The following is a 15,063-nucleotide window of genomic DNA, read 5'->3' as shown; positions in this document are numbered from 1 at the left end:
GATACTAATTTATTGGATCACGTCCACCGCTCAACTTGTATATTCCCCCAAATCCGATCAAACACTATGGAGAAAAGGTATGTAAGTTTATTGGTGTGTGAACGGTTAGGCTTTTGATAAAAAAGAAACGAACTGCTAAGAAATCTAAATTATCTGAGGACCGAATATATTGTACATATTCGTTAAATTCTCGTATCGAAAAAAAATTGCATTAAAGATTTCAATTCTGTGTTGAGGTTTGCACATAGTCCGCATAATTACTATTATAACCCCGCTTTTATTAAAAGTGCTTTTTACGAAAGCGCCTTTTTCTGTTACATTGAAGTAATATATCTAACATATCGGTCATGGCTTCACGAGCATGACAATCGCATTTTATGGTTACCGAATTAACCTCAATCAACACTACGAAGAAGAGGCAAGAGTAAAGTAAAGTCATACTTTCATCGCCTCATTGCACTATTTTCTGTTTTACCATTTAACACGTTCCTCTTATTCTGCTGTTTGCTTTTCTGTATGGATGTTGATAAAACATCAGAATCGAAAAGAAACTCTTATAGAATCAGTTTGGCAAAGAGACTTTTTACAAGAGGAAGAAACCTTGAAAACTTTACTACTCTCTTATTGCTTAATTATTTTTTCTAGGGCTACAAAAAAAAAAAAAAAAAAAAAAAAAAAAAAAAAAAAGAAAAAGTACAACTCGAACTCCCATACTTATTTTCCCCAGTTAGAAATCCAATTACATAGTCTTTATTCAAGACTCTCTTAGAAATATATTTCTCTGGCTTGGGTTCTCTTTTTTCAACATTGCAAAAAAAAAAAAAAAAGCACTATACTCCTCAGTCTCTGCTGCCGTGATCACGCCGACGTAAACGTGATAATTACTGCAACAGCCAGCAGCGCATTACAATACCACAACCAGCAGTGCATCACAACTTGACTCTCTTTTTTCAAGTATTAGGCGCGGCCATCGTTGCAGACATCCCATCTCCATCTCTCTGCATTGATTTTATTTTTTTATATATATGAGCTCTTCTACTGAGAGGTTAGTTAAACGCCGGTTGACTGCTTGCCTGTCATTCTTATCGATGTGTGACTTGAAAAAATTTGTCAAAAACTGTACGAATGATTTTTTAAAGAATGCATGCATAGTGATAATTGAAGAAAAAAAGAAGGCAAATTTATTTTAAGTGCGTTTATTAAGAAACCTCGAGTTGTTGTATAAAATAGAAGAATTTAAAAGAAATAAATAGTTATTGTGCAGAGTGAGAAAAAAAGTTTTTAGAGAATTTTATGAAAGTTTGAAGGAAAAGGAATATTTTTCACAATTTGAATTGAGGAAAATAACGAAAGAGCACAGAGTAAAAAAATTAGTGCACTAATTTGGAAGAATTAAAGAAAATTTACAATTGAAATTGTCTCCATGTGGATTATAATAGTCAAGCTGGCTGCAGAGTCTTTTTTCCATAACGGATCACGGCACATGGCTTATGACTAGACGAGAAGAGTGAGGAAGATTCGACCGGTTACCGAGGGGAAAAATATGGTGAGTGTATTTGTACATATGACATATATGAGGGTCGTTTAGAAAGTTAACCCCATTAAAGTTGCTAGGAGCAAAATCATTTACTAATACTGCCTTCGTGGGAGAAGTGAACAAACCTGTATATATTCTGTCATATACTATGCATATTGGAAAGGAAATTGACTAATCGGTCTACGCATACCACTGGGTTATGGCACTGTGTTAAACTTTGGTCTTATTGAATATTTCCATCCCATCTGTAAAACAAAATACATAAAATTTTGAAGTTGTTGCAAAACCTACCAAAAACTGGTTCAAATTTGCTCACAATTTATTGATTCAAGCTTATATTTGTTAAAAAAAAAAAAAAAAAAAAAGTCAGAATTTTGAAAATTGAAAAAAAGCAAAAAAAGAATTTTTTTTTCTCTTCCTACTATTTTCTTTCTCATTCTTACTATATGCATCTAAATTTTGATAATTTCTTTCGGCATACCCAAAAAAAATAAAATTATTTTAAAGTCATATTAAAAAGCAAAAAACGCGAAAGTCCAACAGCCAAATCAAAAACCGCTACAGTGACTTTAAATTGCATGGTACGTGTGGGTGCGAACAATCAATAGCAGCCAAGAACACAAAATTTGCCAAGGAAAGCTGAGTTCATTGACCCACAGAAGAAGAGAGAGGGAAAGTTGCCGACAGTGTCTAGTTGAGGCTATTACAACTGGTCAAAGATTGAATGGATCATAGAGCATGCAATAGAAAGGGATTTCAAGATATTATTTGGGGATTTAATTGATGCCTTTGTTACCAAAAGGAAAACCACTGATAATACCCAGAACGCAAAAGTCGAATATTTTAAATATTCCCTTATTTTGAAACATATATGATCGCTGGGATTTGAAAACGCTTTCTTAATACATTTATTTGAAAGTCGCCATAATGCAAAAAAAAAAAAAAACAACAATAAAAGCTTAGTATTTAATTGGCCATCTTACGAAAATTGCTTATGAAAATTCTTATTGGTTGACATATAAAACCTTCACAGGAAAGAAATTATATAATTTATCATTTGCATTGTCTGAAGTTTAACTTGTTTTTTGGTGGATTAAGGACTTAGCGAGAAACCGAGTATATCCTATCAGATTTCATAGGTTTGTGAACCCTAAGGAAACAATTTTACGACGTTTTACATACTAAAAGCTGCGCTGGAATAAGGATTGATTCCAAGAACTTGGTTCGTTTGGTTTATCACCTTTATTTCTCACGTTTTATTTTCACGATATATATATTCAGCAAAGTGTCCCTACAATCGTGATACAAAATTATTTTCAGTTTAATTTTTTCTGCTTTATGGTCAGCGTATTTTGGCCAAGTTTCGCCACTAACTTGGTTACCATTCTGATATCTATTTTGTCTGAATTACTTTCACATGCAAACTGCCAGATTATTTCCAAGGATTTGAAGATAATTAGGATTTCACTTTGTGATTTTTGGAATTTTTTGATTTGGAATTTGAAGATTTCACCTTATAAACTGATTTGACTGTTTCCTACCTGATTTCTATTGTTTGAGATTTTTTTAATAAAATGGCTTCGCAAAAGTTTATTTTCTTTTCTGACCAAGTGGTCACTTTCTGCGCGAATTTTTCTGACATACCACTTGAGGATCATACGGCCTCCGGTCTACAAGTGGAATTGGACGATTTGGAACGCCGTTGGCGTCAGCTTGTTGGCATATATGAGGCTGAGATGACATCTCAGGACCCGGCTTACACTGAATCTATACGCACGTCCGTACATTCGAAGTTTTCAGAGTCTTGCAAGGTTTACAAAAGCTGCAAGGCGTCAATATTGGACCTAGTTCAGATTGAAAGACAGAAGCTGGAAAGTGCCACACAGCAGAAAAGACCTGAAGCAAAAGTCGTAGATGAAAGTGGTTACGCCTTAAAAGTTCCTCCTTGTGATACGGAGTGCTTTAGCGGTGGCTATGACAAATGGCCTAGTTTTAGGGATATGTTTACGGCCATTTATACTAAACATCCCAAGCTATCGGCAGCACAGAAACTGTTCCATCTCAGGGCCAAGACTCGCGGTGAGGCCAATCAAATTGTAAAACAATTTGCGCTCACCGATAACAATTTCGACTTAGCATGGGAGTCCTTACGGCAACGGTATGAAAACCATCGTATTCTTGTCAATCATCAACTGAGGAAAATTTTCGAAATCGATAATGTGACTTCGGAAAGGGGAAAAGCTCTCAGGAATCTACAATACACTGTAAATAACTGCCTTGCGGTCTTAAAAACTTATAATATTTCGGTAATGTCATGGGATCCCTTCCTAGTGTATTGGGTTTCTTCGAAACTGCCGGAAGAAACTTTAACAGCATGGGAAAATTCGATTCATGACCACAAGAGGATGCCAACCTGGTGCCAGTTAGACGATTTTATATCGAAACGGTGGAACATGTTGGAATCGATTTCCGACATGAGGAAACCTTCCAGTACTTCATCGACTGCCAATAGGTCACAGAGTTTCCACACTAAAACTGACGCGACCTACCGTCCGTGCAAAGTATGTCGCCAAAACCATGCTTTAAGAGCCTGTCCCAAGTTCAAATCGTGGTCGCTTAGCGAGAAGCAAAGATTTGTAACTTCTAATAAGGTCTGTGAGAACTGTCTCTCTTACGGTCATAGCGAACAGAACTGTCAAAGCGAAAATGTTTGTCAAAAATGTCATAGAAAACATCATACCATGCTACATCCAGAAACAAATGAAGCGCAGAATCGTAATGAGAATACGAGGCCAATGAACGTAGAGGCTGGCTCCAACCAACGGGTACCTCAAAATCAGTCAGCGTCCTTCCATATAGATACATATTATGATGAACATCCATCAACGTCGGAGGCCGCATACCCAGCGCCATTCAATGTCCAATCGCATTTCCATGACTCCGGAGAAGGAACTGTCTTGCCTACTGCCTTGGTAGAAATAGACCATTTAAATACACTTTTTACTGTTAGAGCATTCATCGATCAGGGTTCTCAGGAATCATTCATTTCAAATAGGATAATTAATAGACTATCGATTCCTACCAAGAAATCCTTGACAAGAATATCAGGACTAGGAGGAATTGTTCTTGAGAACTCCTCCAAACTGTGTCATATAACATTGAAGGCACGAACATCTGATTTTAGACTGCGCACATCGGCCATAGTTGTTTCGGGCTTAAATCACCTTATGCCAGGGGTTCCAACACCGGTTTTAGACTGGTCGAGATTGAACCGCCTGGAACTAGCTGATCCAACCTTCTTTAAACCTGGGTCCATAGATATGCTATTAGGTAGCGACGTTTTGCCGTCGATTATCAAATCTGGTGTCCAAAAGAACATCTCAGGCAACCTATTGGCACAAAATACTGAATTTGGTTGGTTGGTTAGTGGTCCGCTGAAGACTCGTGCGGTTTCAGTTTTCGCTTCCTGGATAACGTCTCCTGACACGCTGAATGAGGACATTCGGAAATTTTGGGAGATAGAGGAGGTTCCTGTTTCAAAACCTGTGTCCGAAATTGATGCCTGGTGTGAGGAGTTTTACCGGAGAACCACAACTCGCCTGCCAGACGGAAAATACATGGTCAGACTGCCATTTCAACAAGACCTCCCCTCTGAAATGATTCTCGGGTCTTCGAGACGCGCCGCAATGGGACAATTCCTTAGAATGGAGAAAACTTTAGCAAATTCTCATGCGCTATCATCCGAATATTCTAAGGTTCTATTCGAATATTTGACTCTAGAACATATGGAGCTGGCCCCACCAGTTGAAATACATGAGAATTCTCGATATTCCTCCTTTTACTTACCACATCATGCTGTAATAAGACCTGAGAGCGCATCCACCAAAGTAAGGGTGGTTTTTAACGCTTCCAAAAAATCTTCCACCGGCGTTTCTCTAAATGACATTTTGTGTACCGGCCCGACTCTTCAAAATGACTTAATGAATGTAATACTACGCTGGCGATTCTACAAATATGTTTTCAATGGCGACATCGAAAAGATGTATCGCCAAATTTACATTCATGAAGATGACAGGCCATTCCAAAAAATACTGTTTCGAAAATCGTCCTCTGAGGAAATTCAGGACTTTTATCTGAAAACTGTTACATTTGGTGTAAACTGCGCACCTTATTTAGCAATACGAACGTTATTGCAACTGAGTGAAGAGGGGAAGGCTACGCATCCAAAAGCTGCAGACATTCTTCAGCATCAAATTTATGTAGACGATATATTGTCTGGCGGGCACACAGTAACAGAAGCGCGAACCTACATTTTGGAGCTGATAGATTTGTTAAGTTCTGCTGGATTCCCATTAAAGAAAATGACTGCAAATCACCCTTCGATACTCCAACATTTACCCCCCGAGGATCTTCTAACCGAAGACTTTTTAAAATTTGAGGAGACCAGCGAAACAAAAACGTTAGGCATACGATGGAATGCCATGACTGATCAATTTTTCTATAAGATAACGAATATATCTGTTCCTTCGTCCCCAATAACCAAGAGGAAAATCTTGTCAATTGTTGCAAAGCTTTTCGATCCAGCAGGCTGGCTGTCTCCAATCATTGTATTGGCTAAAATTCTAATGCAGCAACTTTGGATAGATGGGACCGAATGGGATGAGGAGGTCAAACCGCATTCTTTAGAAAAATGGGATATATTCATATCTAATCTCCCCGAGATAGAAAACTTGAAAATCCCTCGTTGGATACGTTACTCTCCTGAGGGCAAGATTCAAATGCACGGATTTTGTGATGCCTCAGAAAAGGCGTACTGTGCCTGCATTTACGTTATAACAACGTCTGCTACTAATGTTACAACTTCATTCTTATTAGCGTCTAAAAGCAAGGTAGCCCCATTGAAGACAATCAGTTTGCCAAAGTTAGAGCTTTGCGGGGCAAGATTATTATCCAAATTGACAAAATCTGTTTGTCAAAATTTAAGCTCAACTGTATCTGAAATATATCTGTGGTCTGATTCCACAATTACCTTGGCTTGGTTACAAAAGCCTCCGTTTCATTGGAAAACATTTGTAGCCAACAAGGTTTCTGAAATCTTGGACAACGTTGGTAACGTCAGTTGGAGACATGTTCCAACTAATGAAAATCCGGCCGACATAGGCACTCGTGGATGTACCGCAACCAAACTTAATGAAAATCCTTTGTGGTGGCATGGCCCACCTTGGCTAGTAAAATCGACGGAATATTGGCCAAAACAAACCACGTACAAAGAACCAACACTGGAAAGGAAAATTGTGGTGTGTCAAACACAAGTTCATGCACAAGAGGTACTAGAACGGTTTTCATCTTTGGATCGAGCACTACGAGTCATTTGTTTTATGTTTCGATTTATTCGAAAATGTCAGAAACGATATGATGGCCATATCCAAGCTAATTTTATTACATCTCAGGAAATTCATTTTGCGAAATACAGACTGATCCAACTCGCCCAGATGTCACACTTTCCTGCAGAATATCAGGCCGTAGAATCTCGCCAAGCCATAAATTCTAAAAGCAGGCTTTTGACACTGAACCCGTTTTTAGATGAAGGTGGACTGTTGCGTGTCAACGGCCGCCTAGCGAATTCGGACCTGAGTTACAATGAGCGCTTTCCCATAATACTGCCTGAAAATTCGAAATTTTGTAAACTATTTATCGATTTTACGCACAAAATCCTATTACATGCTGAACACCAAACCATGCTGCGTAACATTCGGCAAGAGTTTTATGTTATTCGCTTGAAAAGTGCAATACGACACTGCGTTCGAAACTGTAAGATATGCACTGTGTACAAGCACAAGGTTAGAAACCAAATAATGTCTGCCCTACCCGCTGAAAGGTGTACTTTCTCTTTACCTTTTACTCACACGGGAATCGATTTTGCTGGACCATTCGAATTAAAGACGTCCAAAATTCGAAACGCCAAACTACAAAAGGGTTATGCTGCAATTTTTGTTTGCTTATCGACGCGTGCTGTTCACTTAGAGGCCTGTTCGGATTTATCGACTGAAGCTTTCCTCTCCACTTTTAATCGCTTTGTAGGAAGAAGGGGTTTTCCTAAAAAGGTTTTTTCCGACAACGGAACTAACTTCATAGGTGCAAATAGAACCCTTGTGAGGGAGTTCAAGGAATTTCTGAAAGCTTCTGAAAAATCTGTTATTGAGAAATATGGTATGCACGGGTTTTCTTGGCACTTCATACCGCCCCACGCTCCACATATGGGAGGCTTGTGGGAGGCGGCTGTGAAGAGTATGAAAACACATTTTCGAAAGGTTGCCTCGAACATGAAGTTCACATTTGAGGAGTTTTCCACCCTTTTAGTGCGAATTGAGAGTGTACTGAACTCGCGACCACTGTCTCCTATCAGCGAAGACCCCACTGATCTTATTCCACTGACTCCTGGCCACTTAATTAGAGGGGCCGCTTTGATGGCCATACCTGAGGAATACTCAGATAATTTATCGTTGATGAATCGTTGGCAAAGACTGAAAACTTTGCAAATACTGTTTGCTAAGAGGTGGAAAAATGAATATGTATCAGAATTACAAAGAAGATACAAATGGAAGACTACTCAGCTTAATTTGGAATAAGACGATTTTGTTGTCGTCAAAGATGACAATCTTCCCCCCACGGAGTGGTGTCTGGGAAGAGTATTAAAAGTTTTCACTGGAAAAGACTCCAAGGTTCGTGTTGCGGAAATACGCACACAGAATGGAACACTTATTCGTCCTTTAGTTAAACTATGCATTCTACCCAAAGCCTAGTCGTTAGCCTTAGTAAAACACGTTCACACACTCAATAAAACTTACATTCTAGCACATCATCTAGCGCACCAAAATGTCGCATTTGTAAAAATCGACATTACCTTAAAAATTGCCCAGAGTTCCAGCGCATGTTCGTGGCCAAAAGACGAGACGTAATAAGAGAAAAGGGCTTCTGTTACAACTGCCTTGGCACAGCTCACACCCGGAACTGGTGCCCATCCAGAAGCAAATGCATGGTGTGCCAGCTTAACCACCATACCATGGTTCACGTGGATAAATCACCCAACCCTAAGGCGGCAAGTCAACCCAGGGAATCATCCAACACTCACGAGTACCACCGAAGCCGAACTAGCTCCCATAAACCATCATCATCACGGACCAAAAAACAATCGAACAATAGGCAACGAAGTTCACCACAAAACAAGAGAACCAGCAACCATAAGCCGCACTTTAAAGAACGGTTGAGCCGACGTTCTAGAGTTCATGTGTTTTTGCCTACGGCTCTAGCTCGTGTTCGAACCTCTGAAGGCCCGGCAAAGGCCAGATTACTACTGAGTTCAGGCGAAGTTCAGACGGTGATACTCCAGGCCCTGGTAGACAGATTGAATCTTCAAACGATAAAAAGGGACAGTAAGACTTACTGTACCCTAAATTTAGAATCTTACCATGATCCGATGGTAAAAATTCAAGTAACCGGCCTTGTTCACTCCCGTTTCCATACAACTCTTCCAACAACTACAACGGCAGCAAAACTTCGTACAATTTATGACACCCTGCATGACTTAGCCGATCCACACTTCTGCAATCCATCAAATGTCGAAATTCTGCTGGCCAACGATAATTTACCAAAAATATTAAGAGCTGGAATGATTCAAACGTCCTCAAATATGCCGATAGCTCAAAGCACCATCTTTGGGTGGATCATCTCTGGAGCTTGCCATTATTAAATTGCATTCCTGCAAGGCGGGCGGCATGTTGAACCCAGTTCAACAACAATCTTTGCCGTTCTCCAAAATCTGCCCCATTTTAGTCATAAGAACATGAATTAAATGAAATTATTAAAATATGAACTTTTTCATGACCCTTAACATAAATACCAATATATGAATTAATATTTGCAATATGGCAACCCTAGCCATGTTAACTATTGTACTAAATTTAAACACACATAGCTGTCTTCTTCTAACTTTAAATTATATTGCTGAAATACATTTTTTAATGTTAACCGATACATTTTATATGATGCCTTGGTTACCTTTGCCACTGCCATCTTTTACTTGTGCAACAGCAACGATAGAAAGCGGTAAGGGTCATCAGGCTAATAAAACTGTTCATCACTTGGAAACTGAAACTGTGCCTATTTTCTTCATTTTTATTTGGGTTCCTTACACTTCCGGGAGATTTAATTCCATCCAACTACAGTCCACTAGAAGGGTCTACCGGAGTTGTACATTAACATTTATGGTGTCGAGGACTAGGTCACAATGTGTCAAATTAAGCGACTTTTGGGGTATATTTTCAATGGGAAATAGTGAGGGGTTTTCATTTTTTTGGTATAACCATCAACATAGAATGAGTAGCCATTCAGTGATTAAAGTGGTAACGTTTGTTGGAAATGACTAACAGAACACCACATGCAACATTTATTTTAAGAGGCCAAGAAATCATTTGGAATGATGGACCAATTTGGATCATAGTAGGCATTTATATTAAAAGTCTTTTACAAAAAACCAGCCTTCCAGCGCCTTGTCTAACTCTCTAATATATTTTTAGGGTGATGACACTTCTCCCTGAATGTGGATATCGCAATCGTGCCACTGTAGCCTATGACCGCCAATGACGCAGAAAGTCTGCATTCGAATCCTGGCGAGAACATCGAAAAAAATTTTAAGCGGTGGTTATCCCCTCCTAATGTGGGCGACATATGCAAGGTACCAAGCCATGCAGGGTCATCTAAATTCTCCCCAAAGAGATGTCGCATTGTGGCACGCCGTTCGGTTGTGGTTGAAAAAAGTCCCTTATCATTTGTTTTAAACTTGAATCGGAAAGCACTCATTGATGTGTGGGAAGTTTGCCCCTGCACGGTTTTCAGCAAATTTTTAATCTACCTCAGCCTTTCTTTTGAGTCCCATATTACCGTATTGGTAAATATTTCCGGTTTAGGTGGTATTTAGGGGGTGGTCACTTGGCCATTAAAGTAAATATAAGATTCGTGCTCTACTTTCAAAAACATTTCATATGAGCCCCACAATGGCATGATCGGTAAATAAGTTGGGTTTGAGGGTGGAGTGGACCCCAGGGTCATTGTCCCGAAAATGAATATCAATTTTCCGAAAATCAATCAATTTCCACCCCAAATAGCTTTCATATAATTGGGAGGTTTATTTGGGGTGGGCGGTCCCCAAACACATGTCTCTTCAATTGGATATCAAATTCGTTTTTTTTTTCTCAAGCACAATTCGTATGAGCTCTATATTGCCGTGATTGGTTTATATATCCATTTGATGGGTTTTGGGTGGCACTCGAGCCACCCGAACCCAACAAAAGAAACCATGTTTTGTTTTGGTGACTGTAAGAGTACGAAAAAAAATTCGAACAAATTACATTTCCAATCAGCGAGATCTAGTGTTTATGAAAATTAGGGTAATGAGAACTGCTTTTTAGGGGAGGGTAGCATCTCAGACATTTCGACTCAAATATGGATATCAAATTCGTGCTCCACTCCCAAATTTTTTTAATTTGAGCCTTATATTACCATGGTCGGTAAGTATGAACCGTTTGGAGGGTGCTTTGGGGCTGGGGCCCTACCGGCACTTTGTCTTGAAAATAGATCTCAAATTCGTTCTTTACTCACAAATTCTGTTCATTTGAGCTCCATATTGCCATAGTTGGAAATTCAGTTCAGTTTGCTTAAGGGTGCTGTAGGACGTATCCCCAAACACTTGGCTCCAAAATTGGATATCAAATTCGTTTTCTGCTCTTAAATATCTTTCATTTGAGTCCCATAATGGGTCAATTAACCTATTTGACGTATTTTTAGGAGGAAAAGTGCCACTTAGATGCCATATTCGTAATCTACTACCAAACATCTTCCATTTGAATCCCATATAGCCATGGTCGGCTGATATGCCCATTTGGGGGTATTTGGGGGTGGGGCGACCTCCCATTACTTGAACCTAATTTGTTATGCCATATTTGTAATCTACTGCCGGATACTTGTGATTTGAGTCCCATATTAATAGGAACGTCGCACATATCTGTTAAGAAGAGTTTTGGGGTTGGGGCGGCCGGCTGGGTACTTGGACCTAAAATTCAATAGGATATTCGTTTTCTAGTCATTTGATATTTCATTTGATACTAATATTTTGCCTATCAGCCAACTTTTGGTTTTGGGTGAGGTTTTTGGGGTAAGGGGGAGGTCCCGCTACTATTCGTTGTCTAAAAATTATATAACCTATGTTAAATTCCACAAAAACTTATGTAATCTATGAAAATTTTAAGAAAATCGGTTAAAAATCGGTTCAGTCGTTTTTGATTCAACAGAACAAACAAACAATCCGACTGTCATATAGTCATGATAGAAAATCGGTTGAGCCGTTTTTGATTCTACGGAACAAACAAACAATCCGACTGTCAAATAGTCATGATAGAAAATCGGTTCAGCCGTTTTTGATTCAACGGAACAAACAAACAATCCGACTCTCATATAGTCATGATTGGTCATATGCCCATTTGGGGCGTTTTCGGGGGGTGGTGCGACCCTCTACACTTTGATTTGATTTTGAGCCCCATATTGATATGGAAGTTAAATTTGTAGGCTTTTAGAAGTTTTGGGGTAAGGGCGACTTCCTGTGTACTTGGACCCAATTTTTAATGTCATATTCGTATTCTACTCTTCACTATCTTTCATTTGATATCAATATTGTCCTTATAGGTTCACTTTTGATTTTGGGTGTTGTTTTTGGAGTCACGGGGGAAGGGTCCGCCCCCTTCCGATATCAAGAAACTATAAAGCCTATTCCTCCTTCCTGACTATATTCGTAATCTTTTCCCGTATACCTTTCGTTTGAGTCCCATATTATCATGCTTTTCCAATAAACCTTTTTTAGGGTGTTTTGGGTTTGGGGCGGCCCCCCAGTTACATGGACCCAGTTTTTAGTATGCAATTCGTTTCTACTCCTGAATACCTTGCATTTGAGTCCCATATTGTTCAGATCGGTACACCTTTTTTTTTGGTTAGTACTTTTGGGGTAAGGGGGAGGGTCCGCCTAACTTCCGTTATCAAAAAATTATTGAGCTTATGTTTCCTTCCAGATCAACCTTCACAATCTGGGAAAATTTTCTGGTAATCGGTTCAGCCGTTTTTGAGTCTATACGGAACATACAAACAAACCGACAGACAAACAAACAAACCGACAGACAAACAAACAAACCGACAAATAAACAAACACAAATTCATTTTTATGTATAAGATGTACATACTTTCATTGAAATTGAGTCCTCAAATGACTCAGAAAGTGAAATAATTTTTTTTTTGGTATTGTTTTCCTATTTGCCGTTAATTTCCTAAAATATTAAATTTTTTTTTATTTGTTGTATAATGGGCTAAAATATTTTTTTTCGCTTGTTAGGGTGAAGATCATAATTTTTTTTTGTATTTTCTTTCGAGACGAGCTTAATGATTGGCGATTTGCTTGCAAACGGAAAAGGAAAGCCAGATCTTTTTTTTGCGATTTTTTATGTAATAATTTTAAATTATTTAAAGGAATTCTATTACTTTTTTAAGACTCAATTCTACTCATTTTTGGGCATTTTCCTTCGGCGCTAATGAACAATGAAAAATTCATCCTTTTCTAAACAATTTTCTCAAACAATTAAAATGATTAATTTTTTTTTGTGTATTTTAACAACAAACAACAAAATCTTCTGGCATTACATTTGCTGCTTGTCCTATAGTGCGTATGTGTAATATCTCAACATTTGACATAACTCATACGTCAAGGTGTACCACATTACCATTAGAATGGCTTAATCGAAATGAATTCTTTTAAGCTGCATTATTCACTCATCACACATAAGAGACCATTACATGCACAAGTACTCAACGCAGCCAATTGTGCAGCTGCATAAAAGCAGGGTGGATTGCTGACATGCATGGCAGCTAAAATATACCTTCAGTGAAAATATTTTGTACAAGGTTCATTGAAAAACAAACATAACAATATTTTGCATAATATTATAGACAATTAGGCATAATTTATCATAAACATCATAATCAGATAATGATGTAATAATAGCTTAGCAAATGTGATTACAACCGCAATAACAACAAACATTGACCATCCTAAAATCGATATAGCAGTTATAGTTGGCATAGCCCTGCCTCTTCTCATCATCCTCATTTACATTTAAATGATTTTTTGTTATTTGACTCTGTGGCAAACCGCAGCAATGTAATCTCATAAAATAGCATTTAATTTAATTAAACTTACATTTTATTCATAATTAAAGCCAGAGCCAAGAGGTGGTATACAGGTATGGGCATTTCGCATTTCGTAACTAGCATTTCTGCTTCAGTGCATAAGGCATTTCCTTGTGAAAAAGGATTAAAAAAGGAATTCTTCATTAAATATCATCTACATGGTAATCAGTGTCGAAGTGAGTGTAAATTTCTCTGGAATTCAAGGCAAATTTCAACCTCAACGCATTGCAGATACCCAGTGTGAAAATCCTGCAGAAAATATTTTCATTTGCCCTTGTGCAGGTGGGTGTGTGAGTTTTCATATGAGTTTGGTGTTGCTCCTTTGTAACCGAAAATTCTTGGCAAAATTTTCATAAGAGTAAACAAAAATTGCTTCACTCTATAAGCCAAAAAGGGAAACTTATATGAATTTTATGTTAATTTTTATATGACCCCAGGTGGAGAAGGGTTGACAAAAGCAAAAAACAACAACAACAAAAAAAAAAAAAGATTTTCATTAACACCAAACTTATTTTGAATTTAAAATCTTGTGCAGCAGTTCACAAGATTTAGTTTAAGTTTGGAGCATTGAAGTGGTCATCCACTGTAGATTCAATCAAAATATTAGTTTGAAACCCAATTTTTTCTGCAAAAATTTAAAAAAATAGTTTTTAAAAAAATTAGCACTAAACGTGTTTCTATACAAGATTGGCAGCAATACTTTTTCTATAAAAAATATAAAAAAATTCGTAGCACAATATTTTCTGTACAAAGTTGTTGACGCATTTTCTTCTATAAACAATTGGTACTCAAATTTTTCCATAAAAAATAAGTGCCAACATTTTTCCAAAAAAATTGATTGCGAAATCTATCTATAGGCTCAAAAACTGCTAAACCGATTTCTTTAAAATTTTCACAGATTATGGGGAGTGGTCCGGAAGAAGCAATAGGCTATATAATTTTTTGATATCTTAAGGAGGCGGACCCTCCCCCTTACCCCAAAAGTGTCACCCAAAAATAAAAGTGGACCGATCGGGGCAATATGAGACTCAAATGAAAGGTAATCGGGAGTAGAATACACCTATAGGGAGTAGAATAGAATACACCTATACCTACCCTAAAATCCCTTCAAATAGGTATATTGGACGATAATGACAATGTGGGACTCGAATAAAAGATATTCGGGAATAGATTACGAATATGATCAGGAAGGAGGAATAGGCTATTTAACTTGTTGATACTGCTAGGGAGCGGACCCTCCC

The 15,063-nt window shown here is 38.1% G+C and overlaps 1 protein-coding gene across 1 annotated transcript; it reads left to right on the top strand.

Moving 5' to 3' along the window:
• Positions 1-361: 361 nt before the first annotated feature.
• On the top strand, positions 362-8,166 carry LOC131997667 (uncharacterized). The gene is made up of 3 exons (XM_059368880.1): positions 362-424; positions 3,127-7,338; positions 7,378-8,166. Exons 1-3 carry the CDS (start codon positions 362-364, stop codon positions 8,164-8,166), a joined length of 5,064 nt encoding a protein of 1,687 aa, XP_059224863.1.
• The last annotated feature ends 6,897 nt before the right edge of the window (positions 8,167-15,063 follow it).

The sequence above is a fragment of the Stomoxys calcitrans genome, chromosome 5 (assembly GCF_963082655.1).
Source record: "Stomoxys calcitrans chromosome 5, idStoCalc2.1, whole genome shotgun sequence".
Classification (NCBI taxonomy): Eukaryota; Metazoa; Arthropoda; class Insecta; order Diptera; family Muscidae; genus Stomoxys; species Stomoxys calcitrans.
This window is presented reverse-complemented; position numbering and strand designations above follow the sequence as displayed.

Coding starts and splice junctions, on each gene's coding strand:
- LOC131997667 (XM_059368880.1), top strand. CDS start 362: ATGACAATCGCATTTTATGGTTACCGAATTAACCTCAATCAACACTAC. Junction 425..3,126: donor ACTACGAAGAAGAGGCAAGA/GTAAAGTAAAGT, acceptor GCTTCGCAAAAG/TTTATTTTCTTTTCTGACCA. Junction 7,339..7,377: donor AAAGTGCAATACGACACTGC/GTTCGAAACTGT, acceptor TACAAGCACAAG/GTTAGAAACCAAATAATGTC.